At 41.7% G+C, this 27,983-nt stretch overlaps 1 protein-coding gene across 2 annotated transcripts; it reads right to left on the bottom strand.

Moving 5' to 3' along the window:
- Positions 1-51: 51 nt before the first annotated feature.
- Positions 52-27,288, bottom strand: lifra (LIF receptor subunit alpha a). 2 transcript variants are annotated; one of them, XM_055918685.1, is made up of 18 exons: positions 27,089-27,288; positions 21,336-21,488; positions 20,993-21,129; positions 20,108-20,261; positions 17,169-17,444; positions 16,825-16,954; positions 16,124-16,254; positions 15,826-15,971; positions 15,045-15,198; positions 14,377-14,441; positions 13,934-14,150; positions 13,429-13,614; positions 13,191-13,292; positions 8,160-8,309; positions 5,527-5,664; positions 4,519-4,612; positions 3,956-4,022; positions 52-3,826 (listed from the first exon to the last, which is right to left on the bottom strand). In XM_055918685.1, exons 2-18 carry the CDS (start codon positions 21,397-21,399, stop codon positions 3,170-3,172), a joined length of 2,868 nt encoding a protein of 955 aa, XP_055774660.1. In that variant the 5' UTR covers positions 21,400-21,488; positions 27,089-27,288; the 3' UTR covers positions 52-3,169. The 2 variants fall into 2 exon arrangements, with proteins under 2 accessions (XP_055774660.1, XP_055774661.1); XM_055918686.1 differs by having other exon boundaries at positions 13,429-13,608.
- Between the last annotated feature and the right edge of the window lie 695 nt (positions 27,289-27,983).

Below are 27,983 nucleotides of genomic sequence, written 5' to 3'. Positions count from 1 at the left end.
GAAATACAATATATATGTCTGAGTTTCTTGTTGTAAAATAATTGACAGTAAGAGGTTTACATTTCTTTATTGCCTTAAAAACAGGTTACATTGCAGTGTTCGCACTTAGCAGTGTTTACAAGTAGTGTTCTAATTTTGTTCAGTTGATAATCTTCCTGAAGAAATGTTCAGTGTTTTCCTCCAATAAACCAAGGCTGCTTCCCAAAATGGGACCCTATAGAGTACCACATTGAGTCATAATACCTAGCCGTCAAAACAGGGAAATGGTTCCAAACATTTTTTACACCATTCATTTTTCCCATGGTAGATTTGAGAAACACTTAAAATAAGGGCTGTGTTTCATGTAGGCTTACCCTTGTGTGATGTTTTGGTAACTGTGTAAATCTCTTTAGGACAAGGTGACTTTTATCAATATAGTCACCCACCCAAAATGAAATGCTAATTAGATGCTAATGTGGCTATCTACAAATGCCATGATGATCTGGACGAGACTACCGAATCGAGGCAAAGGTAAGAATCTCTGGATTAATCTAATGTTACTTAAATGTAGTAATGAATAAATTGGCTACATTTCTTTAAAAGTTAAATTCTGTGAACTGTCTTGTGCAAGTTTTATGGGTATTATGAAACCTCCACTGTGTGTCTCTATTCCCTATGTAGAGCAGTGCACTATATAGTGAATTGGGTACCATTTGGGGCATAACCAAACCAAGCATTTTCAGTGTTAAGAATAAGAGCTGCATCATTTTCTGAAAGACATGAGTCAAGCACAATGTCATTATTAGTGTTTACATATTAAGTAGTATATAGTATATATATATCTTCATTATTTTGATGTTGAAGGAAATTCCACTCTAAAATGGTTAATAGCTTATACAACATGCACAAACTTACAGGCAAAACAAGAAGCCATGAGCCATTAGCAGACATCACGATTCCTATCACTATAAATCCCTACAACACAACCCAAGCAAGCTGAAGCTGTCAGTAATTCCATTACAAGGACTGTTTGGACAAATACATATCTTACATCAGAGTGAGTGATATGGCTTCATTCAAACCCTGTAACGTAACAGACCTAACAAGATGGATACATTGTCTGTTGACCCCCCCCCCAAAAAAACTAGATTTCTAGAACTCCAGAACAGAGTCGTGGTGAGACAGAGAAGATAGGAAATACACAATTTACGATATATAAAAAGAAAAATAACTAACTTCCGAGCAAGAGGAAAAGTGCAGAGTTAAACAAAATCAACAAAATGTTAACGCATAGCATTAGGTTAGTCTCTAACACTCTGAAGACAACTTCAAAGGAGCGTGTCTATTAAAACCATTTATTATGGTTCATCTATTAACCTTCCACATATGTCACAGTAGTACTCAAAGCTTTGTTGCTGGAGGTGCTCAGAAAATGGAAGAGTGACATCATGCCAAGCTCCTTGTCAATGGAGCTGGCAAGTGCATAAACAGATCTGGGACCAGGCTACGACAAGATATCAATGTTCGCTGGAAAGTTTTACACCAGCTCCCAGATTGTCCTGTATTCTCTGACAACAACCCAGGAAATACTATAAGCAATAAGGCCCCAGGGGGTGTGGTATATAGCTAATGTACCACGGCTAAGGGCTGTTCTTTTCACAACGCAACGCTGAGTGCCTGGATACAGCCCTTAGCCGTGGTATATTGGCCATATACCACAAACCTCCGAGCTGCCTTATTGCTATTATAAACTGGTTACCAACGTAATTAGAGCAGTGAAAAGTAATGTTTTGTCATAACCTGATATGCCACGGCTTTCAGCCAATCAGCGTTCAGTGCTCGAACCAGCCAGTTTATAATACACTATATCCAGATCATCTGGATCTCCCTGAAACACATCAACAGGCACTCACAGCAAATCTACTGCAACCACTGCAACTAGCGATTCAGGCTAACTTAGAACAGCTGTTCTCAAACAATAACTCCCAAGCCTGTATTTACGTAGTGCATGTGCCTTCACAGTAACAATTCCATAGGCATATGTAGTATGTCTGAATAATGCCAAAGATAGTGTTAATTACTATTTCAAAGTAAAACCGTTGGACAATAATCTATTTTTAAACTGCGCTAGGCTTGGGGTCAATTCCACTTCAATTGAGGAAAGTAAACAGAAAAGTCCAATTCCTTTTCGTTGAAAAGCATTGAGGAAATGTTTAATTGCAATTTGAGTTAACTTCCTGAATTGACTACATTGAAATTGACCCCAAGCCTGCGTTGCACTATTATGGAGGATTACCTCTATATCCATATCCCACTGCCTTGGAGGGTAAACTCCAAATCCCATGATGCAAATCTGCATAATGTGTTCAGTTGTTTTGATACCCCATATCTATCTACAAGGCAAAGAAGGTTTGTCAAAACAGGCCAAAATGATTGGAAGCACAACATTTTCAAGGCAACACTTATGTTTGTTTAAACTGTCAAGACGTGATTTGGTAAAGGGCTGTAGAACAATCAACAGTTCAATGGTGGAGGCCCAACATATCTGCACTATATCTAACAATACAACCATGCAAAACACAGAAAAAACTGTGTTATATCTTAGAATGTGCAAGTGAAAAGTGGTGTTTTTCAAATGCATACTTAAAACAATGGGGGGGAACTAACTTATCTTCCACATTTAACACCTTCTGATGCCCCTGGCTTAGAACGAAAACACAAAAATACACAACAAAATATAACATGATAGTACATTTTTTCATATACTACTAGCTTATTTCAGTGAATATTTGCTATTTCCAGAAAGTTCCAGAGGACAACAATAAGTAATTCAGACCTTTTCATTAATAATGTTAGAATCTAACTGCTAGTATGTGTAGCAGACGTCATGGTGATTTTCAGGGCATATGTTTTAGAAAATGCTGTCAACTTTCTTTGAACAGGAATGCCTTCAACTCTTTCAGTAGCACAAACTGCTCAATCTCCACAAATGCAGTCCAGCAAAACTAGGATTAGTGTAATTAGTGTTCTCTTAAGAGTGTCCATTTGCAGATTCACACCAACATGAGCTTAGAAACATAACATTGAAATGTGTATTGTAACATCAACAAATGCCGGTAGGGAAGGTGAGAGAAGGCAGTGGCGAATTGGACGTGAAGCTCATGACTCGTCGTCATGACATTGGGCTGCCTCAGGGTTTTCCTGTCAGGAGATTGTGGAACCAGGTACTTGCTGATGACGGGTGCTCCTTGCCCTCCTCTGAGGTGTCATAAGGGAGCAGGAACTGGGAGGAGGTGACCGAGGTAGGGCTGCCCAGGCAGGCTTGGTCCAAGCCGCCGCCGTCGCCATCAGCCTCGGGAGAGTCCTGTTTCCAGGAGCACTGGGGCTGGTACCCTCCAAAAGAGCCCACAGGGGGCTGAACGTGCTCCTCAGGGCCAGTTTGGGGCTCCTCAGGGCATGATGCAGACTGCATTTGGGGCCGGTAACTTCCACCGCCAACGCATTGAGATGCATCAGGCTGAGGCTGGAAGTGGGCCATGGGGGCCAGGGAGCAGGCCGAGGTCTGGATGCCGGTGTAGGTAACATCGGTGTGTCCTGAGTCCATGGAGCCGGTGGAGGAGGCTGAGGAGTCGGAAGCATGAGGACGACGCTGGGAGGGAGAGCCTTCCTCCACCACCTGGTTGTAGTAGCGAAGCGAGTTGGGCTCGTCGGTGTCGGCCGCCTCGTCGCCTGTACCCTCCTCGTCCTCCTCGGGAACGGTCACTAGAGCTTCCTTGCTGGAATCCCACACAGAGTCCTCCACGATGTGCACCATGCTGTGGGGCGAGGGCTTCACGTCCAACGTCCCCTGGAAACAAACACATATTAGTCCTGTGCCTGGCATCATGTTTTCCACAAGATGGTGAAGATGGAGAAAGAGAACCCAGTGACTAGAAGGGATTAGGCCACACTGATTGGATGAGAACAGAGAGCTTACCTGTGTTATCCCCCATTCTCCTGGTAGCTTGGGTTCTGGAATCTCAGGGTAGAAGGCCTTCTTCACCCTTTTCATGAAAAACAAAAAACAGAACATTATTCTCTGTTTATAAACTGGGTGGATCGAGTGCTGAATGCTGATTTGGCTGAAAGCCATGGTATATCAGACCGTATACCATGGATATGACAAAACATTTATTTTTCCTGCTCGGGGGTTTGTGATATGGCTAATATACCACAGCTACGCGCTGTATCCAGGCACTCTGCTTTGCGCCGTGCATAAGAACAGCCCTTAGCCGTGGTATATTGACCATATACCACACCTCCTCGGGCCTTACTGCTTAATTATAACAGACAATCTGGTGTTGGTGATTCAGTTTACTGGCTCCGGGGTGAAGTTTCCTCTAGGTTCAGACATGGGATCAGCTTCCCCTCCCCCAATCCCATGGCTTTATAACCATTAATGGCTGGTAAATGCAAAAGTGACCCAAGATCAGCGTCTCTACGGGCAACTTCAACTTATTCCTTTTGACTCTGCCAAAGCAGTGAGAAACACGAGCCTACCATTTCCTCTTCCTGTAGCAAGCGATGGTGATGACGATGAGGAGACAGGTCATGGCGCCCAGAGCAACCAGGATCTCCATGATCAGCCAATAGGCTACAGGAAAGAAAGGGAAATATTAGAGATGCTATGGTGCTGTGCTGGAGAAATAAAACTATTTTTTACATATCTTGCATCCTGGTTCAATCGGAGCAGACTAAAACCACTGCCATGAAACTCACAGAATGACTACTACACATACTAGCAGTCAAATACTAACACATTACTTACAGCACTGATCAATTCTAATCCAAGAGTACAACAAACAAATGTGAGAGAACATACTGTAAAAAACTGAGGCATAGAAACAGCTGTGAGAACATTGACAGAACATACTGTGAGACCTAAAAACAGCTGTGGGAACATTGACAGAACATACTGTGAGACCTAAAAACAGCTGTGAGAACTGTGACAGAACATACTGTGAGACCTAAAAACAGCTGTGAGAACTGTGAGAGAATGTTGATAGAACATACTGTGAGGCCTAAAAACAGCTGTGAGAACTGTGACAGAACATACTGTGAGACCTAAAAACAGCTGTGAGAACATTGACAGAACATAGTGTGAGACCTAAAAACAGCTGTGAGAACATTGACAGAACATAGTGTGAGACCTAAAAACAGCTGCGAGAACTGTGACAGAACATACTGTGAGACCTAAAAACAGCTGTGAGAACATTGACAGAACATACTGTGAGACCTAAAAACAGCTGTGAGAACTGTGAGAGAATGTTGATAGAACATACTGTGAGGCCTAAAAACAGCTGTGAGAACATTGACAGAACATACTGTGAGACCTAAAAACAGCTGTGAGAACTGTGAGAGAATGTTGACAGAACATACTGTGAGGCCTAAAAACAGCTGTGAGAACATTGACAGAACATACTGTGAGACCTAAAAACAGCTGTGAGAACATTGACAGAACATACTGCGAGGCCTAAAAACAGCTGTGAGAATGTTGACAGAACATACTGTATGGCTCCAGTGAGATGGACACTGTGGCGCCTCCGTCCTCCCCTGCTGCGGTGTAGGCCTTGACAGTGAACTTGTAGGAACCTAGGACCAGGTTCCTGACTGTGTGGTTGGTGAGCTGTGGATCTGTGATGTTGGCTGTCAATCAGAGAGAGAGGAAACATAGATGTTGTCCATGGTTACCACTGGTGAGTTCCTCAGGTTGAGAGGCTTAAACACAGCCCACTGATATGTCTTTGTTGAGGGCTATATGTATGTATGTATGTATGTATGTATGTATGTATGTATGTATGTATGTATGTATGTATGTATGTATGTATGTATGTATGTATGTATGTATGTATGGTCACAGGAGGTTGGTGGCACCTTAATTGGGGAGGACTGGCTCGTGGTAATGACTAGAGAGGAATAGTATCAAATACATCAAACACATGGTTTGATGCCATTCCATTTGCTCCATTCCAGCCATTATTATGAGCCGTCCTCCCCTCAACAGCCTCCACTGATGTATGTACAGTATATGTATGTATAGAGCTGGGACGATAAACCTAAAATTACCGACAACGACATTAAAATCGTCTTAACAAAGCATTTTGCGGGCCTCCCGGGTGGCGCAGTGGTCTAGGGCACTGCATCGCAGTGCTAACTGCGCCACCAGAGTCTCTGGGTTCGCGCCCAGGCTCTGTCGCAGCCGGCCGCGACCGGGAGGTCCGTGACGCGACGCACAATTGGCATAGCGTCGTCCGGGGTAGGGAGGGTTTGGCCGGTAGGGATATCCTTGTCTCATCGCGCTCCAGCGACTCCTGTGGCGGGCCGGGCGCAGTGCGCGCCAACCAAGGGGGCCAGGTACACAGTGTTTCCTCCGACACATTGGTGCGGCTGGCTTCCGGGTTGGAGGCGCGCTGTGTTAAGAAGCAGTACGGCTGGTTGGGTTGTGCTTCGGAGGACGCATGGCTTTCGACCTTCGTCTCTCCCGAACCCGTACGGGAGTTGTAGCGATGAGACAAGGTAGTAATTACTAGCGATTGGATACCACGGAAATTGGGGAGAAAATGGGATAAAAATAAAAATGAAAAAAAATGCATTTTGCTTACGCCGATAATATCCGATGATTTTGCTACACAACGTTGCTCTAAACTGTTCTAGAACCATGATCTGATCAACAGTAGTAATAGCTTATGCATTATGTTGATTCCTGCTATGACACCATCTTCCTGTCCCCGTTTGGCTGTCAGCTACTCACTCACTCCCTCTCCTCACTGTGCGCACAGAGGACTGAGAGATGCATTCTGAGAAGCACAATCACATGACCGTTGCTTATAATGCTATTGCGGCAACAATAAAACGTTTTCAAAGCAACTACTGTTATTCTAGTCAGAGCTTTCTGTGAGTATATCATATATTTCTCACCTCTTAATATCGAGTTCACAACCGGAGTACGCTGTAGTTAGTATGGTCTTGATGCGCCCGCAGAGCCGAGTTGGGCGGAGCGCGCAATTTGCAGTGAATTGTTCTCCAACAAATAGCCTAGGCCTAGCGCTGGAAAGTTCTGTAGGACATTAGTCTACATTTACTGATAGCCATGTAGGCCGATTGCTAACTCCAAATATGATATTGTTGCTAGATTGATTAATCAATCTAGCTAAGTGTTCTGAGTTCCCCCTTCCTCAGGTGGTGTATAATATAGATTATAGTCCAATGTGCACAAAGATGTTGGCAAATTCTCTGATGAGGCAAAAATAAAAATTGGATAATTCTGGATCCTATGGTATGTTGACAGGTTGCATATCAAAATATCCATCATGCATTTTCTGGATATGTAAGATGAAATAGCTTTTTTATTTATCATCATAGGCTACCATCTCAGTTGTCTTACTTGGCACTGAAAAAAAATTGAGAGCCCTGATGCTAATGTAAAGTAGGCCTAACTCCATTAAAACCTTAATTGTTTTGTTGTTATCGAGCAAAATAGTTAAAATTAATCGCCCAGCTCTAGCATCCCCCCCTCAAAAATGTATTGTAATTTATCGCAGATTCATAATTATAGCTAAAAATGTGACAATTTGTCACGATACCGATTTTGTCCATATGGCCCAGCTCTATAATACACAGTGTGAGGCAGAGTTTTTCTGATTACAGCCTTGGGACCTAGCTAGCTCAGACCAGTGTTCTGTCAATGATTAACTGAATGACAAAAATTCCTAAAGTGTCCTACAGTAGGAGAGCTGATCTAGGATCAGTTTAGCCTTTTATATTTATTTGATTCATATCGTATTGAATAACATTAGATGGGGGGGGGGGGGGGTCTGATCCTAGATCAGCACTCCTACTCTGAGATGTTTATAAATCCAGGCCCAGGGTCTAGTTCAGGGGTGTCAAACTCATTCCACGGAGGGCCTAGTGTCTGCAGGTTTTTGGTTTTTCCTTTCAATAAAGCCCTAGACAACCAGGTGTGGGGAGTTCCTAACTAATTAGTGATGTTAATTCATCAATCAAGTACAAGGGAGGAGCGAAAACCCGCAGACACTCGGCCCTCCGTGGAATGAGTTTGACACCTGTGGTCTAGTTCGAAGAATTACCCAGTAGGGTAAAGTCTGAAGGGTTACCCGGCAGGGTTAGGGGTGAAGGGTTACCCAGTAGTGTGAGGTGGGATGCGTTGGTCAGGTAGACGGTATATCCCAGGATGAAGCCTCTCTGATGCTCCAGTGGAATCTGATCCCAGGTCAGCTGGACGTCAGAGCCCTCCTGGTTGGGTGACAGCCTGGGGACGGTCCGAGACGGGACTGCAAAGGAGGGGAGAGGGAGGGTCAGATGTGACAAGGAGATATTTAAAGGGATAGTTCACTCAAAACACATTTGAGTATTTTGTTCATTAGTCCACTGTTGATACTGTCCCATAACATTGTACACGTAAGCCGTCAGGTTTGCTACTGTAGATAGAGCACTTTTAGTACACAGAAGGAAAGTGTGGAAATAGAAAATGCATCATATGACGCAAAACGCTTCATCAGCACACTTTGATTTATCTTAAACTGTTGAGACCATATGTTGTTTTTATTTGATTTGTTCAGGGGAACCCATTGAGACCAGGGAGTCATTTACAATGCTACCCTGAGGACAACAATACCACAAACTCTAAATTATCCATAAAAATGACATACAGAATCAATACTACAACTTCAAACACCACAAATACAATTAATTATATTCAATCCAAACAGTTGCAATTATCTTTAAATCCACTCAACACTGAAGTCCTAAACTGTCCCAGAGAGACCAGAGTTTTCCAAAAATGAGCAGCACTAAAACTGAAGGAGGATTTACCAACAGTGGGAAGAAAAAGTATATGAACTCTTTAGAATTACCTGGATTTCTACATAAATTGATCATAAAATTTTAGGAACTTAATCTAAGTCACAACAATAGACAGTCTGCTTAAACTAATAACATTTATAATTGTTCATGTCTTTATTGAACACACCTTGTAAATATTCACAATGCAGGGTGGAAAAAGTATGTGAAACCTTGGATTTAATAACTGGTTGACCCTCCTTTGGCAGCAATAACCTCAACGAAATGTTTTCTGTCGTTGCGGATCAGACCTGCACAACGGTCAGGAGGAGTTTTGGACCATTCCTCTTTACAAAACTGTTTCAGTGCCACAATATTCTTGGAATGTCTGGTGTGAACCGCTTTCTTGAGGTCATACCACAGCATCTCAATCGGGTTGAGGTCAGGACTCTGACTGGGTCACTCCAGAAGGAGTATTTTCTGGATAGCAAGCTGTCCAGGCCCTAAGGCAGCCCCAACCATGATGCTCCCTCCACCATACGTTACAGTTGGGATGAGGTTTTGATATTGGTGTGCTATACACTTTTTTTCTCCACACACAGTGTTGTGTGTTCCTTCCAAACAACTCAACTTTAGTTTCATCTGTCTACAGAATATTTTGCCAGTAGCGCTGTGGAACATCCAGGTGCTCTTTTGCGAACTTCAGACGTGCAGCAATGTTATTTTTGGACAGCAGCGGCTTCTTCCATGGTGTCCTCCCATGAACACCATTATTGTTTAGTGTTTTACGTATCGTAGACTCGTCAACAGAGATGTTAGCATATTCCAGAGATTTCTGTAAATCTTTAGCTGACACACTAGGATTCTTCTTAACCTCATTGAGCATTCTGCGCTGTGCTCTTGCCGTAATCTTTGCAGGACGGCCACTCCTAGGGAGAGTAGCAACAGGGCTGAACTTTCTCCATTTATAGACCATTTGTCATACCGTGGACTGACTGTTGACTCTGTACACATAAAGTGTACAGAGTCAACAATTCTTAATCTTAGGTCTTCTGAGATCTCTTTTGTTCGAGGCATGGTTCACATCAGGCAATGCTTCTCGTGAATAACAAACTCCAATTTTGTGAGTGTTTATAGGGAAGGCAGCTGTAACCAAAATCTCCAATCTCGTCTCATTGATTTGACTCCAGGTTAGCTGACTCCTGACTCCAATTAGCTTTTGGAGAAGTCATTAGCCTAGGGGTTCACATACTTTTTTTTAGGTTCACATACTTTACTTTTTAATTTAAGCACACTGTGTCTGTCTATTGTTGTGACTTAGATGAAGATCAGGTCAAATTCATGTAGAAATCCAGGTAATTCCAAAGGGTTCACATACTTTTTCTTGCCACTGTAGATCGATACTTACTAGTGGAACCTTGAGAGTTAACCATCCCTGTGAACGTGTTTGGTATCTCATGTTATTATATTTTAACAGTGAAGTGAGGTAGCTTGGAAACTTCTGTTGTAGAGATTTGTAAACAAAAATGGAGTCATGGAATGCTCTACGGACATTAATGACGACCAGTGAATCTTTTGATACAGGATGCAGTGACGCATATTAAAAACTGTCTCCTGTGGTAAAGTGAAGGGCACTATGGTAGACGGCATCCAAAGGTTTAAGAGTAGTGGCTTCTGCATTCCAATAAATAGTGTCACCATATAGTCAAGAACTGGCAGGAAAGTTGACTGTACAATCTGCTTCCTGCTGTTTAGGGAGAGGCACGATCTATTTCTATAAAAGAAGCCTACTTTAAATCTCAGCTTCTTAACTAGCTCATCCGTATGTTTTTTAAACGTCTGTAACGGCTGTCGAAGTCGTTCTCCTCCTCAGACGAGGAGGAGCATGGATCGGACCAACACGCAGCGAGGTATGTAGACATAATGAATTTAATTATAATAACGAATACGAAAATACAAGACAAACTACAAAACAACAAACGACGTCAACAGACCTGAACATGCAAACTAACATAAAACGAAGAACGCACGAACAGACTAAACAAAACGAAACAGTACCGTGTGGTGCACAAACACAGACACAGCAACAATCACCCACAAACAAACAGTGAGAACAGCCTACCTTAATATGGTTCTCAATCAGAGGAAACGTCAAACACCTGCCTCTAATTGAGAACCATATCAGGCAACACACTTAACCCAACATAGAAACACATAACATAGAATGCCCACCCCAACTCACGCCCTGACCAACTAAACACATACAAAAACAACAGAAAACAGGTCAGGAACGTGACAACGTCTAATTATTGTCATTCCAAAAGCCCAAATATCTATAGGCTGGAACATGCTCGATGAAAGAACCATCCAATGCATAAATGTGTAAGCCATCTAAAATATTGCTACAAGAAAACATAACATTTAGTTTTTCCCGCATTAAGTAACAATTGTAAATCAACAAGGGACAAAATCTGATTGCAGCTCCAACATAGCCTAGTCAGCCGTAGGGACAATAGAGTACGTAAGTGTCATCTGCATACTGAGGAATGTTACAGGTCTTTGCAAATAGCCCAATATTATTTATATAATTAGTAAAGAGGTCAGGTCGCAAAATTGACCTCTGCGGGACACCTTTAGTAATATCGAGGTAACTTGACACCATCAGAAAGCACACATGGTCTCCTGTCTGACAGGAGACAACCATTGAATGAGTAGGGGATGGTTGACAGTATCTAAGGCCTTGGATAGGTATATAAATATGGCAGCACAGTGATTCCTATGATCTAAGCAATTTAATATATACTTTAACTTTTTAGGGATAGGGGGCAGTATTCAGAATTTTGGATGACTGAGGTCCCCAAGTAAAGTAGTAAAGTGCCTGTTACTCAGGCCCAGAAGCTAGGATATGTATATGTATGGTAGTATTGGATAGAAAACACAAAAGTTTCTAAAACTGTTAAAATAATGTCTGTGAATATAACAGAACTGATTTGGCAGGCGAAACCCCGAGGACAATCCATCCAGGACTTTTTTTTTTGGAGGTCATTCGACTTTCCAATGCTTTTCTATGGGGAAGCCGAATTATTAGGACCCAGATTGCAGTTCCACTAGATGTCGACAGTCTTTAGAAATTGTTTGAAGTTTTTTTTTTTTTTTTAAATGAAGAAGTATTCGTATTCTTTCTAAGTGGCACTCAGAAGGACTCTAGTATTTTGGTGCACGTGAATGACTGCGCATTCCTCGTTGTTTTTCTCCGGTATTGGAAACAGTTTATTCCGTCTTAAATTTGATCGATTATTTACATATTAGGGTACCTAAGGTTGGATTAGAAACGTTGTTTGAAATGTTTGGATCAATTTTACAGGTTACTTTTTACATTCCCTTGTAGGCATGTTGGGCGAGTTGGAACAGGTGTATTTCTGAATCAAACGCGCCAAATAAACTGACATTTTTGGGATATTAAAGAAGGACTTTATCGAACAAAACGACCATTCATTGTGTAACTGGGACATTTGGGATTGCAAAAAGATGAAGATCTTCAAAGGTAAGCAATTTATTTTATCGCTATTTCTGACTTTCGTGATGCATCTGCTTGGTTGGAAAATGATTGTGACACTCTCCGGTGAAGGCGCGCACTTGGATATTTATCTCCGGTATTGAATATACTATTTTCCGTCTTCAATTTTATTTTTAATTTACATATTAGGGTACCTGAGGATTGATTAGGAACGTTGTTTGACATGTTTGAACCAAGTTTATTGGTAACGTTTGGGATTCATTTTGTATGCATTTTGAACGAGTGGAAACTGGTGGATTATCGAATGAAGCGCGCCAAATAAACTTACTTTTTTGGGATATAAAAGAAGGACTTTATCGAACAAAAGGACCATTTGTTATGTAACAGGGACCCTTGTGATTGCAACCAGATGAAGATCTTCAAAGGTAAGGGATTTATTTTATCCCTATTTCTGACTTTCGCGATGCATCTGCTTGGTTGGAAAATGTTTTTAATGCTTTTGTATGCGGGGCGCTGTCCTCAGATAATCGCATGGTATGCTTTCGCCGTAAAGCCTTTTTGAAATCTGACAACGCGGCTGAGTTAACAAGAAGTTAAGCTTTTAAATGATGTATGACACCTGTATTTTCATGAAAGTTTAATATTATGATTTCTGTCATTTGAATTTGGCGCTCTGCAATTTCACCGGATGTTGTCGAGGTGGGTCGCTTGAGACACGCCTAGCCCAAAGAGGTTTTAAGACAAGCGTAGTGTATTAACGAACAAAATACTCAAATGTGTTTTTTGGAGTAAAATATCCCAGAAAAGACTAATACAATATGCTCAATTGCAGTCCTTCAATTGTCAGCCAACCTACCCAGTTCCTGCATGTACCCATGCCACCTCTCTAGCAACACAGTGGACTCCGATGAACAGGCATACAAAGAGAACGTGTATCTCACTCCTGCAAAAAAGTTACCTGCGAAGGAGAAAAAAGCATTTATTGAGACACACTCCGTGATACACTGGCTTTCTGGCAAATGCAGATGGGCCAGTCACACACTAAATCGATTATGTAAACTTGAGAAAAAAAAAAGTTCTCATCCCAGACTTACCGGATTGAACCATGGTGTTGGTGTTGTCCGCTGCCACCCTGGTCCACTCCACATTGCAGTCCTGTGTGCAGCTAGTGTTGTACCAGTCCACCACGTAGCCACAGCTAGCGTTAGCGTGGGCCACCCAGGACAGGGGAAACCCACTGCCATTGAATGCGACCCTGGAGATGGTGGTGTCCTCTGCATCTAAAAGATAGTCGGAGCTCAGTCTCAGTCCAAGAGCCCTATTTTTCCCAACATGCATCACTTTTAAAAAGTTACATGTGTAAAGGAGAGAGTGCTATGGCAAGTATTCATAAAGCGGCTCAGAGCAGGAGTGCCCTATCATTGATGATTTCAAAAGCCAAACTGATCTTAGATCCGGAGTCCTATTCTGAGATGCTGAATTCGGACCCCTTTTCTCCCCATTCTTACCTGGCAAGTGTCTGGGGATGACAGCCCTTTCCCCCCCCATTCTTACCTGGCAAGTGTCTGGGGATGACAGCCCTTTTCCCCCCATTCTTACCTGGCAAGTGTCTGGGGATGACAACGTTCGCTGGGAGGGAGACTCCTGCAGGATTCCGAGCGGTGACCGTGACTTTACTCCCGCGGTCAGTCACGTTGATGGGGAGACTAAACACACTCTGGTGGAGGGTGAGAGTCTGTTGGCTGTTCTCCTCGGGGCTCCACAGGATCACCTCATAACCGCTGATCTGGCCGTGGCTCTCGCTCTTTGTTAGAGGCTTGAGGAGAAATAGATAGCCGGTGAGGAGTACATTTAGGAATAGTTTGGCAGACACAGATTAAGGCTCGTGCTGGACAAAAAAAAGATGCTTAATGGAGTATTTCTATTGAAAGTGCTTTTAAATCCAGGACTAGTCTGGAAAAAGTCCTTAGTATTGTAGCTACTTTCTCACATGACCACTCAGACACACAGAATATTATGATAAGCAGCTAGGTAGTACTCACTTTCCACAAAACACGGCCTAGGTTGTCGCTGTCCATCCACAGCCATATGTCAGGAGCAACAGGGCCTGGCACAGGCACAGGAGAAAAAAACAAGAGCTTTAAAGCTGGGAATCCTTAATGGTGAAACTGCCACGGCCGTTGGTGACATTACAACAAAGAAGTTACTGCAAACAATGAACACTGTTTTCCCCCCTGACACGTGTGACAGAACAGTAGCATATGTACTGCAACATGTTTTACCATGATGCACCATGCTCCCCAGCTCTGCTTCCTCAACAAAACAAAAACAATAGCAATGGTAGTGGAGCCGCTAGTGGCGCCGTTTCCCCTACTGCAGAATTCCATCTTTAAAAATAGTGTTTAGTTCTGTATTTCAGTGTTTTCCTATTGTCTAATGAAAGCAGTATGAGTGGAAACAGCAATGCCATGTAACCAAACAATGCGTCATGACCAGGTCAAAGGCAGCTCCTAGTCAATGGAATGTCAAGTCTCATTTCAGAGTTAAATGTTACTGTGATTGTTGCATTTCTCTTAGATGTTTAGTATGATATATATATAATCTCTGTCAGTGTATACCTCTGTATAGCATTTCATCTCAATACCACTATTTATATTTAAATAAAATAATGTTCACAAAAATATCTCCAATGACAGGGGTGTGTGCTTACGGTCCATTTTGGTTTGGAAACTCAGCGGCAAACTCCACTCTCCCCATTTCCAGAAGTTCTTCTGGGATCCACAGCGAACCTTAACGCTGTACTTTTCATCGGGCTGCATGTCCTTCAGTACCACTGTGTTCAGTCCGTAACCAGTGTAGGTTTGCTAGATTCGTTAATTTTTTTAAAGACAACACAAAGCCATAAGAATACAATAAACTATTTCAATGTCATATACCTATTCACAGGATCCTTTCCTACATGTTTTCAGGGTCACCCCCTCGTTGAAATAGAATAGAATAAAGGTGGTAGTGGTTGAATATTTTGAGATGTTCCAATTTCCCCCTTAAATAGCTAACTCCTTACTTCCTTACTCCCTTATAATTTAAATAACATTCCAAAAATGTATCACACACATTTGTGAGGACGTTTGGTAACATCAGGGATTTTGGATTTACATCCATTTTGGAGGATGATGCTAAATCATGTTAGCTACTGCCTGTATTAAAGGAAAACAACATATTATTGTGGATGCTGTCACTACTGGCTTACAGAGACAACTCAAGGTAAGATTAAAAGGACCCGTTTGCTTTTTTCAACCAAATCTCCATTTGATGTAAATGGCATGTTATAAAAGTGCCCAGACAGACACCTGTTTTGCAATTTCACTTAGCTGATAGGGTAAGTTTCTCAAAACCAAGTGAAAATCGCAAAAAAAGAAACAAACAAACTTGTCCTTTAATGTAACCCAAACATGTATATTGGATAAATAATCCCCTTTAAGTCCACTCACCGTGCTGCTGTTCAAGTGGCTGGTCCGTTGCACCTGGCAGATAAGGGACAGCCTCTCGTAACCATTATACTTCCAGAGCCAACCCACACTGGCATTCCAGCTATAGACCTCTGGGGTGGTCAAATTCACAGGGGCCACTGGGCGGACTGGCAAAAACATTACATTCAAAAGAGTGTTTAAAGACCTTGCTCTGCAGCACTGCTGATGCTGTGGACTTGTTGTATTGAGGTTTACATACAGTCCTCTAATATTAATAATATTTAATAATAATGAGACTGTATCGAACAGCAGCACTTACCTCTGTGACCCAGCTCGGCAGCGTCTGTAAGCCTGAACTCGCCCAGCAAGTTGCGTGCGACTAGGGTCCAGTTACCATCCCACTGCTCCAAACCACAACGCATGTTGCTGTTCCTGACGTTGGGGCAGTTCCTGAACATTCCAAATGGCAAAGAAAATGGATGAAAGTAGACATTATTGGAAGCTTTTTCCCCCCTCCAATAGCCAAGTTATGCAATAGGGACGAGTCCTAAATTACATCCTATTTCCTATACAGTGCACTACTTTTGACAAGAGACCATTTGCAACACAGACATATCTAAAGCTGCAATATGTTACTTTTTTGGGCGACCCAACCAAATTCACATAGAAATGTGAGTTATAGATCTGTCATTCACATTGAAAACAGGTCTAAGAAGCGGTAGATCTATGTGCACTATTTCTCTGCTTCCCATGCTTAAGTTTAGTTTTTGCTCATTTACTTTCAGTTTTGTACACCAGTTTCAAACAGCTGAAATTAAAATATTTTGGTAATTGAAAATATATTTCACAGCGGTTTAGATGGTTAAAATGATTCTCTACACTCCGAGTGCTTGTTTTCTCACAAACTGAAATTAGGAGAATTATTCAAATTTTATCAAGCAGGAAATGGCAGAGTGATTTCTGCATATTGCACCTTCAGGAAACATAGAGGATGAAATGTGAATGTTTGTAAGACTGTACCTTCCATTCAGGGTGTAGTACGTCTGACGGGTCTTTCCAAACAGGTAGGTATCTCGGCCCTTTGACCACTGACAGTCCACAGAGATCAGGTCATGGGTTTCACACACCAAGTCACTGGGCAGAGGGGGGTCTAGAGATGGTGGGGGGGGGGGGGGGGGATATGGTCAAGGAAAATCTCAACATGTTTAGCCAATAGACATTCGCATACAATAGATAAGACATACAATGCAGCTTAGCCGCGATTGATTCACTACTAGTGAAAGTTTGAGGGTTTGCATGTAGGGAATTCTACATTGAACACGACAGTACGAGAGAGTAGAAGCAACACTACAAAGTGGACTTACACCCCACAAACACAACAGCGCCGGCGATAATCATTTTCTTCTCGTTGCTGCAGACCACATTGGTCCCGGAGGGGTTGGACGGGCCCTGATTGGTCATTGTGATAGCGTAGGTCCGCCTACTCAGCATGTTCTCTTTCACAAGTGTGTCTTTGTACCACAGGCTTCCAAACTGTTTACCCTCTTCCACGATGCAGCAGAACGTCATGTTGCTGCCCACGGGAACCGTTTTCCCCTCTGGGTACATTTGTGAGTTTGTGTTGTCCGGGAGGTCCAACCCTGGGAGAAAAAAAAAAATGGAGATCAAAATGGAGTGGTGGGCATCACCAATGGTACGGTCGCTGACTGAACACTGAAGAGGCCCTCTTATTTAGCTGTTTTAATGCACATTTCCTGCAATTCTACACATTTTGCCATGTGGCGTAAATAAAATATACTTGTTTTAAAGCTAATTAGGCCTACCTGCAATTCTACACCTTTTGGTATCTGAATGACTTGAACATAACAAAATCAATATGGGCACCATGCCATGACAAAATAATACCCCTGCCTGTCGAGCTTTTATCTTTTCCACACACACACACACACACACACACACACACACACACACACACACACACACACACACACACACACACACACACACACACAGTTATATATATATACTTAGGTTGAAGTCATGAAAACTAACAAACTGTAGTTTTGGCAAGTCGGTTAGGACATCTACTTGGTGCATGACAAGTAATTTCAACAATTGTTTACAGACAGATTATCTAACTTCTAATTCACTGTATCACAATTCCAGTGGGTCAGGAGTTTACATACACTAAGTTGACTGTGCAATTAAACAGCGTGGAAAATTCCAGAAAATTATGTCATGGCTTTAGAAGCTTCTGATAGGCTAATTGACATCATTTGAGTCATTTGGAGGTTTACCTGTGGATGTATTTCAAGGCCTACCTTCAAACTCAGTGCCTCTTTGCTTGACATCATGGGAAAATCAAAAGAAATCAGCCAAGACTTCAGAATGTTTTTTTTAGACCTCCACAAGTCTGGTTCATCCTTGGGAGCAATTTCCAAACGCCTGAAGGTACCACGTTCATCTGTATAAACACCATGGGACCACACAGCCATCATTCTGTCTCCTAGAGATGAACGTACTATGGTGAGAAAAGTGCAAATCAATCCAAGAAGAGCAGCAAAGGACCTTGTGAAGATGCTGGAGGAAACAGGTACAAAAGTATCTATATCCACAGTGAAATTAGTCATATATCGACATAACCTGAAAGGCCGCTCAGCAAGGAAGAAGCCACTGCTCCAAAACCGCCATAAAAAAGCCAGACTATGGTTTGCAACTGCACATGGGGACAAAATATCATATTTTTTGGAGAAATGTCCTCTGGTCTGATGAAACAAAAATAGAACTGTTTGGCCATAATGACCATCGTTATGTTTGGAGAAAAAAGGGGGATGCTTGCAAGCCGAAGAACACCATCCCAACCGTGAAGCACAGGGGTGGCAGCATCATGTTGTGGGGGTGCTTTGCTGCAGGTGGGACTGGTGCACTTCACAAAATAGATGGCATCATGAGGATGGAAAATGATGTGAATATATTGAAGCAACATCTCAAGTCATCAGTCACGAAGTTAAAGCTTGGTCCCAAATGGGTCTTCCAAATGGACAATGACCCCAAGCATACTTCCAAAGTTGTGGCAAAATGGCTTAAGGACACAAAGTCAAGGTATTGGAGTGGCCATCAGAAAGCCCTGACCTCAATCCCATAGAAAATTTGTGGGCAGAACTGAAAAAGCTTGTGCGAGCAAGGAGGCCTACAAACCCGACTCAGTTACACCAGCTCTGTCAGGAGGAATGGGACAAAATTCACCCAACTTATTGTGGGACGCTTGTGGAAGGCTACCTGAAACGTTTGACCCCAAATTAAACAATTTATAGGCAATGCTACCAAATACTAATTGAATGTATGTAAACTTCTGACCCACTGGGAATGTGATGAAAGAAATAAAAACTGAAATAAATCATTCTAAACTTCCGACTTCAACTGTACATACACACACACACACACACACACATTCAACTGTACATACATACATACATGTAACAGTATAGCTTCCGTCCCTCTCCTCACCTCGAACCAGGGACCCTCTGCACACATCAACAACTGACACCCACGAAGCATCGTTACCCATCGCTCCACAAAAGCCACTGCCCTTGCAGGGCAAGGGGAACAACTACTTCAAGGTCTCAGAGCGAGTGGCACCACCGATTGAAACGCTATTAGCGTGAACCCCGCTAACTAGCTAGCCATTTCACATCGGTTATATACACACATACATGTGTATTTACATACATACACACACACAGTATTATTACTTTAAGTTTACAGTGAATGTTTTTTTTTTACTGTTTGGACATAGCCGGCCACAAAAAAAACACTTAGGCGACCTGCTCAATACTTTTCTATGCAGAAGAAACGCTGATTATGGCTGCATAGGCCTGCCCCACTGTAAAAACACTTAATTTATTCCAGAGGAGCAATTAGTTTGAGTAGGTCTGCAAAAACCACGACACCATACCACACCCATCCACTCACATCGTCATCAAATCCTCCTAAACCACCAGACATTACTGGGATCTAAAAAGGCATCAAAACAATTCTGTCCATAAAAAGGACATGTCCAGCTCACCACACCTTTTGTTTTCTGAGTACATAATGCTATTGGTGAAAATGTGATTTTCCTGTTTTTCTTGCAAAATTCCAGGAACTTTCCCCAAAATACCCAGTTTTTCCAGAAATTCTGTTTGGAGGATTCCGGATATGTGCTCATTCCCATCTGATGGCGTGAATCTTACCCTCCTCTAGGAAAAACAACATATAGGGAGTGTTGCAAGCCCCCCCCCCCCGTGTGCAGAGAGAGACCAACCTGGAAGTATCTGTTGAGAACTCCATTCGCTGACATCTTGGCCGTCTCTAGAGCGCACTTTGACCGACAGAGAGGTACACTCCAGGGGTACTGGAGAGGTCCAGTTCCATTGATGCTTCCCTGTGCTCTGGTCTTCTGTTACACCCACTGTCTCCTACCAAAAACAAATAGTCGAATTGTTAAGACGTTGGTTTCCTGAGCGGGAGACCAGGGTTCAGATCCCACCCGTGACAATAGCATGTGCTCCAGTCAAGAGACACGACTGAGGAGCAAGACACTACAATTTAACATGTAGTCTACCGACGCTAAGAAAACGTAAGGATCTGTTACAATATACTTTTTTTTATTTATTTTTTTTATTTTTTTTATCCCATTTTCTCCCCAATTTTCGTGGTATCCAATCGCTAGTAATTACTACCTTGTCTCATCGCTACAACTCCCGTACGGGCTCGGGAGAGACGAAGGTCGAAAGCCATGCGTCCTCCGAAGCACAACCCAACCAGCCGTACTGCTTCTTAACACAGCGCGCCTCCAACCCGGAAGCCAGCCGCACCAATGTGTCGGAGGAAACACCGTGTACCTGGCCCCCTTGGCTGGCGCGCACTGCGCCCGGCCCGCCACAGGAGTCGCTGGAGCGCGATGAGACAAGGATATCCCTACCGGCCAAACCCTCCCTACCCCGGACGACGCTATGCCAATTGTGCGTCGCCCCACGGACCTCCCGGTCGCGGCCGGCTGCGACAGAGCCTGGGCGCGAACCCAGAGACTCTGGTGGCGCAGTTAGCACTGCGATGCAGTGCCCTAGACCACTGCGCCACCCGGGAGGCCTACAATATACTTTTTAAATTTAAACACAGTCTTGATCAAACATAATACTTCACTTACATTCAACACAATCTCCATGAGTTCAGTGCGTAGAATCTCCACGTCAAAGGTAGAGGCGTGGTTGTCCTCCCATGTGACCGACAGCTTTTGTGTTTCCTTGTCTGCATCCAGCCTCACTTGCTGTGGAGGTGCGAGTCCTGCAGACCCATCGAACAGTTTGAAAACCCAAATACAGAACGCTTCAGTTAGTGACTCTATCAAGTCCTGAGCATCAATATTATCTGATAATAAAACGTTATGATGCTTTATTACTTGTTATGTGCATGTAACCTTTCTAACGTCGTATTAGAAGGCTTATATAATATACTATAAACACTAATTCCATCTCACTGGATAGACTTACCACTGGCCTGGCTCTCTGTGACCCTCAGGCCCAGGAGCAGAATGCAGAAGAACAGACTTGGCATGGTGGTTAGTTAGATCCTTCCAGCTGATGCAGTCTGTGGTTCACTGCAACGGCAGTTGAGACATGGCAACGGGAGACAACAGCACTTCCCTGTCGACACACACAATAAGATAATATTAGACTAAATTAAAATATGAATAAAAGAGCCTTAGTCTCTCCATCACGTAATTTATCATGTGATTTACCTGAAACCCCAAAATTACAATGCCAGTTACAGACACCCTATAATGACGTGGCACAAGTCGGCGTGGTTGTTCCGACTTGAATTCAGCAGAGCCACTTCAATTTCGAGAAAGAGTAGCAACAAATACTAGACTACTACGTACAAGAGAAAGTCATGTTTTCTTTAAAGTCTACAAAAAAAAATGCTGTGACCGGCATAAATATACAACTAGCAGGTGCACTAGTAAAAAAATGTCACGGACAAATTGTTCCCATTTCCCCTACAGTAGATTTGCCTGCAGTAGCCTAGCTCTGGCACAAGGCCTTAGTGCACATCCCTTTACAAAGAGAGCAGAGGGAACTCGTAAGCGCTTGCTATAGCCTAATAATTAACAAGATACAAGCTGTTATGACTAGCCTAGCCCTACATGGAGCCACAACATTTTGGATGACTTGACTTGCCTCTGCTTAAAATGTCATTAAATTGCTAGATTTGTTTTGAGAAACGTAGGACTGTAAATACATGCATGTGAATAAGTTGAAGTGAGCTTTTAGTAGACAGTGATAGGCCTATGAAGATCAAATTCTTCATTATTCCATTACACATGAACATAGCCAGATGTGTTTACTGCAGTGGTACATATGTAGGATCTTAACATGACCAGACTTGTATTGCTGAGAATGTTCCTACACAACAGGAAATGCAAACTTGTAGTGTATTCGAGCGTTAAAACAACTTTAAAAAAGGCTTATAAAGTTTGCAATTTCAACTTTAAAATGTCAAGACTTGATTTGCCCTAAGGATTGTTCCATGTCACATCAGCAATCTCATATTGTTCTGAAATCATTTCTGTAGTTAGAAACAGAAAAGATTAGTATTCCTGCAACATTTTGTAATCTCTGAATCTCTGAGAAAGCAATCAATTATGCTAATTGATTGCACCCAAAATTGGCCATTTTAATTTATAGGATTCATATAATATTCAATAAATAGAGTACCTAATATCTGATTTGGACTAATTTTTTCTTACAATGAGTAAGACACGGGGAAAACAAAGAAATGGTCAAAAGCCAATGAGTATATAGTATCAGTTCTCTATGTCTGACATGTAGTATGGTTTCTTCATACTATTATTCGGTTCCAAATAAACAGAGAAAAAACCTCACGGACACTTAATCATGCTCAAACCATGTTCTTTCACCCACTGGGTCATACAGCTGCATAAGACAATGACCAAATTCACACAAGCACTGATATTTAACAATTTATCCTATGCTGAGCCCCTCCTTACACATCTGAACAGCCAATACACCTCTGTTGCTATCCAGAAGATTAGTGATATATGTTCTTCCTCACTTCATCTAACCTGACCTCTGCCCAAATTCCTCACTCCTCCCCAACTCACAGCTGTGGTGACTTGTACCAGGTTGTTTTTTCTCCTCCCAGAGGATCCCTGATGGGTAACAATAACATATCCTGACATAATGTAAACATTATACATTCCCCTTTCTCCCTCAGTGACATGAATAACTATATTTCATGATTTCAAAAGTTAAGAAAACAGAACCCATCACTATGTAATGTATTCTCAGGGAATGTTATGTTTTTGTCCTCTCCCCTTTTTAGGGAAATTAGTCATTTAATAGGGGGCAGTATCCTGAATTTCCGCCTGACTGACGTGCCCAAAGTAAACTGCGTGTTACTCAGGCCCAGAAGCCTCACAGCAACATCTAGTTGTCAGAACCTGGTATTATCAGGATGTTGAATGGGACATACAGTGTCTTCAAAGTGTGTGCCTGAGCACCACTCTCCATATTTTCAAGCATAGAGGTGTTCCCACCACTATTCTTGAAAATAGGGAGAATGGTACTCAGTAATGTGTCGTATTAGATTTGCCCCAAACATAACACTTTTTATTCAGGACATAAAGTTAATTGCTTTGTCACATTTTTTTGTAGTATTACTTTAGTGCCTTAATTGCAAACAGGATGTATGTTTTGGGATATTTTTTATTCTGTACAGGTTTCCTTCTTTTCACTCCCAATTAGGTTAGTATTGTGGAGTAACTACAATGTTGTTGATCCATCCTCAGTTCTCCTATCACAGCCATTAAACTATGTAACTGTTTTAAAGTCACCATTGGCCTCATGGTGAAATCCCCGAGCGGTTTCTTTCCTCTCCGGCAACTGAGTTAGGAAAGACGCCTGTATCTTTGTAGTGACTGGGTGTATTGATACACCATCCAAAGTGTAATTAATAACTTCACCATGCTCAAAGTAATAACCAATGTCTGCTTTAAAAAATATATATATATACCCATCTACCAATAGGTGCACTTCCCTTATGGTTGAATCTGTGTTTGAAATTCATTGCTCAACTGAGGGGCCTTACAATTATCTGTATGTATGTGTGGGGTACTGAGATGAGGTAGTCATTCAAAAAAATCACATTAAAGACTATTATTGGACACAGAGAGTCCATGCAACTTATTATGTGACTTGTTAAACACATTTTTACTCCTGAATTTATTTAGCCTTGTCGTAACAAAGGGATTGAATAGGGATCAAGACCTTTCAGCCTTTTGTTTTTAATGAATTTGTAGAAATTTCTAAAAACATAATTCCACTTAGACATTATGGGGTATTTTGTTCAGGCCAGTGACATCACAATCTAAATGTAATACATATTAAATTCAAGGTGTAACACAACAAAATGTATCAGAAGTAAAGGGGTATGAATACTTTCTGAAAGCATTGTAAACCCAACAGTTTCAATTACTAATTGGTGCGGTGTGTCCGTGGGTGGCTTTTGACCAGTTTTTTGGATTCCTCATGTCTAACTCATTGTTATAAAAAGGTTTGGTCCAAATCGGATGTTAGGTACTTTATTTAGTGAATATTATATGAATCCTATAAATTTAAAAAGGCCAATTTGGGTGAAATCAATTATCTTAATTTCTCAGAGATCAAATTATATTTCCACAAATAATGCTGCAGGAATGCTAAATCTTATCTGTTTCTAAGAAGAGAAACAATTTCAGAACAATCTCAGATGGTGGGTGTCAGAATCATCGTTCTTGTACTTTCTGAGGTGGAATGACCCCAAATAAATAAAACAAATGTATCAACCCCTCCAAAATGAATGGCCATTAATTATAATCCACATATTAATTCACATGTTTTGTTGCTCCAGGATTATTTTCATGCTGTAGCAAACTGGCTCAAACTATGATCCGACAGCTGTTAAATGTAGCCTGGTCCCAGATCTGTTGGTCCCATCATGTCAATTCACTGTCATACCAAAGATACAAGGAGTTGACATGATAGCAGAAACAGTTCTGGGAGCAGACTATAAAATGCCCTTAGGCATCTATGTGCTCGAGACAGAGATTTGGGGTTAAATCAAATTAGATGTAACATTGTGTTGTGATGTTGCCATGACTCCACTCCAGTTGGTCCAGTTCCCTGGGACAAGCTTGAGCAGGCCTATCATCCTGCATTACAATGATAACACAACCGTAACTTAAAGGAGTGTCCATCTCTACCAAATCCATTAAAGGAACATTGTAGGCAGTTATCTGGGTTTGATATTATTAGAAAATAAAAGACTCTACAGGTGAGGAAAAGTAGAGCCCAGCCCTAAAGCAGATCTCCCTTCTGAACAATGAAAAAGACATGGGGCAGCAGGTAGCCTAGTGGTTAGAGTGTTGGACTAGTAACCAAAAGGTTGCAAAATCAAATCCCCGAGCTGACAAGGTAAAAATCTGTTGTTCTGCCCCTGAACAAGGCAGTTAACATTGACAATAAGAATCTATTCTTAACTGACTTGCCTAGTTAAATAAAGGTAAAAAAAGACCGTTTTACATTGCATGGTTTGGCTCCACACATCCCCCCCCAGATGTGGATAATAAAGTGACCCTTCACATCTAAACGACCTCAGAATTCTGTGGAAAATGACACGCTGAAGACAGAAGTGATAAAACACACAAGTGCAAAGTCCCATTAGGAGAAGGAAGTGTAAATGCAGAGTAGAGGAACCAATATTGGCTGCTATGTCTACTCCTCTTACAGCATCAAATGCCTAGAGACCACAAACACCACAACTGATTGCTTTTGATGAGAACTATGTTCAGTAATGCATTTCTGTGGAGCCATGGAACCAAGGATGTGAAACAGTATGCTTCTGTCCTTGGCAGTCTTAGGAACATGACCAACTAATTAGAGTTCCCTTCCTTCCTTCCTTCCTTCCTTCCCTCCTTCAAGTGAAAGATGAGCACTGTCTTTCTATCTGTTCTCTTTCTGGGGAAAATACAACTCACTATCAAAATACACAGTACAATGAGAGACAGACAGAATAATAAGGCTAGCACGTATCCTAAATGAAAAGGGGTATAACTTCAAAAGCTTGCAGCAGCAACTCACTTGAACACAGCACTAATTCTTCCACTTGTGTAAATAATCAGCCGAGTGAGAAAAGGAACATGGTCATTGCATTTTTAAATACACAAGTCGAACAATTCACACCGCATCCTTTTTATGCATTTTAAGTCATGTTGAGTCAGAGCTGGGACGCTAGAGGAAAACCTTACGGTCACAGTTGAAGCTCTGTTCTGAAAGTACTCCATCTTGAAAACAGTGCTAAAATGCTAAATTGGCCATTGAACAAGATACCAAAAGATTGTTTTTGAGTAAAGTGATCCGTTCCTCCCATTCTAGATCCACTTAATAATATTATCTAGCCTACATGCACTAGCTTGTTAGTTGACACTATTCAGTGATAAATAACTATTGTAAATCAACACATTGAGGTAGCTAGCATGTGTTCAAGTACAGAGAGGTAGTAACGGGCCATTCCATTTAGCGATCCAAAACACCAGTGAGTACTGTTAACAATGTATTTCGTAACTTAGTTCAGTTAAAATAAATGTAATTTCTGGAGATTTATAAAATGTAAATAATGGTTGAATATTAGGTATTAAGGACATTAATGCAATTGTAGGGTGGGGGGGCTACCTAGCCATCTAACGTTCCCTGCCTATAAAAAATAGCTAAATCCGTTTTTGATACCTGGTTTACTAAACTAACGTTAGTTAACGTTAACTATGTTCATATTCAAATAGCTAACCATAAATTAATAGAAGTAAATGGTTATCAAACTCATGATAGCCAGTAAGGTTAGTTATGATTATAATAACACATTGTATTTCAAAACATGCCATGGCCTTTACTTTAGCTAACGTTAACGTTTTATAATTTGGCTAATTTTAGATAAGTAGCTGACGTTAGGCCTTGATGCTACCTACACACCAATGATTCTGTACAAAATGTATCTAGACCAATACCATAATAATAACAACTTCACTATAACGTTAGATAACTAGTTTAGAGTTTAACCAAATTCTACTAGGCTACTTGCCAGCAAGCTATATTTGGCTTTCTAGCTAACTCCGTTACACGCAGACATGATGTTGTTTCATGTTATGGAGAGCGCGTCAGTTTACCCAATAATAAAAAATATCCGAAATTACCTTACGCCGACCTGGGATCACGTAGTAGATCGTATTTTATAACAATTCGCCTTTTAATTATCAACAACCGGTGGATATAAGATATAAAACAAATCTAAAGAGAGTTGAAATGTGAGTTTCAACAAGCTAGCTGTCTGGTCAAGCTTCGCCGTGAGTATAGAGAATTCAGAATTCCAGAATGTCGGATTTACTGGAAAAGGCGTACGATACACGTCCGATTCCATTTCGGTAACGAGACTCCCTTCCCTACTGCTTTATTCCTTAGCTGTTTGCAAACCTGAAGTTACTTGAAAGGTAAGATCAAAATTGTGTTTGATACATACATTATCATGATAGGCCATCGAATTAATGTGATATATTAAGAGCTTTCAAGTCCAGTGCATCAAAGGGATTGAAGAATAAGAGACTAGAGACTGAAATGGAACTGGGCCTGAAAACGTCAAATTGGCGACAACTGGACAGCATTTCCGGTCTCGCCTATATTGAATAATTTTGTTGACCATCCACTTTGTTGACTGACGTTAGATCATTTTCCTTTGCCGTAGTATTTCACAGTGGCCAATAAATATATTTGCAAATAAGTACAAATATATATTTATATGTTTGAATGAATTCAGAGAGCTTTATGTAAGGTAGTGTAAAAAGAAACACGGCTCCCTCTCAAGAACCCCTGCTGTGCCATGCAGGTCAAGGAAAGCACGAGTCGCACGGGATTGGTTATTACTGGGGGATATAGGTTAAGAGCATAAATCAACACATCTGTAATTTAAATTTCGTCCTTATCTGTAATTCGGTCATTGTTTACATAGCAGGAGAGAAATAATTGCAGCCGGAAAAAACAACAGTTTATCGACTAACTCCACCGAGGTCCTCTGATAATACTAGTCCCGTGCAA

The sequence above is a fragment of the Salvelinus fontinalis genome, chromosome 4, assembly GCF_029448725.1.
Source record: "Salvelinus fontinalis isolate EN_2023a chromosome 4, ASM2944872v1, whole genome shotgun sequence".
Taxonomy (NCBI): domain Eukaryota; kingdom Metazoa; phylum Chordata; class Actinopteri; order Salmoniformes; family Salmonidae; genus Salvelinus; species Salvelinus fontinalis.
Note: the sequence above shows the minus strand (reverse complement) of the source record. Positions and strands in the feature narration are given on the sequence as shown.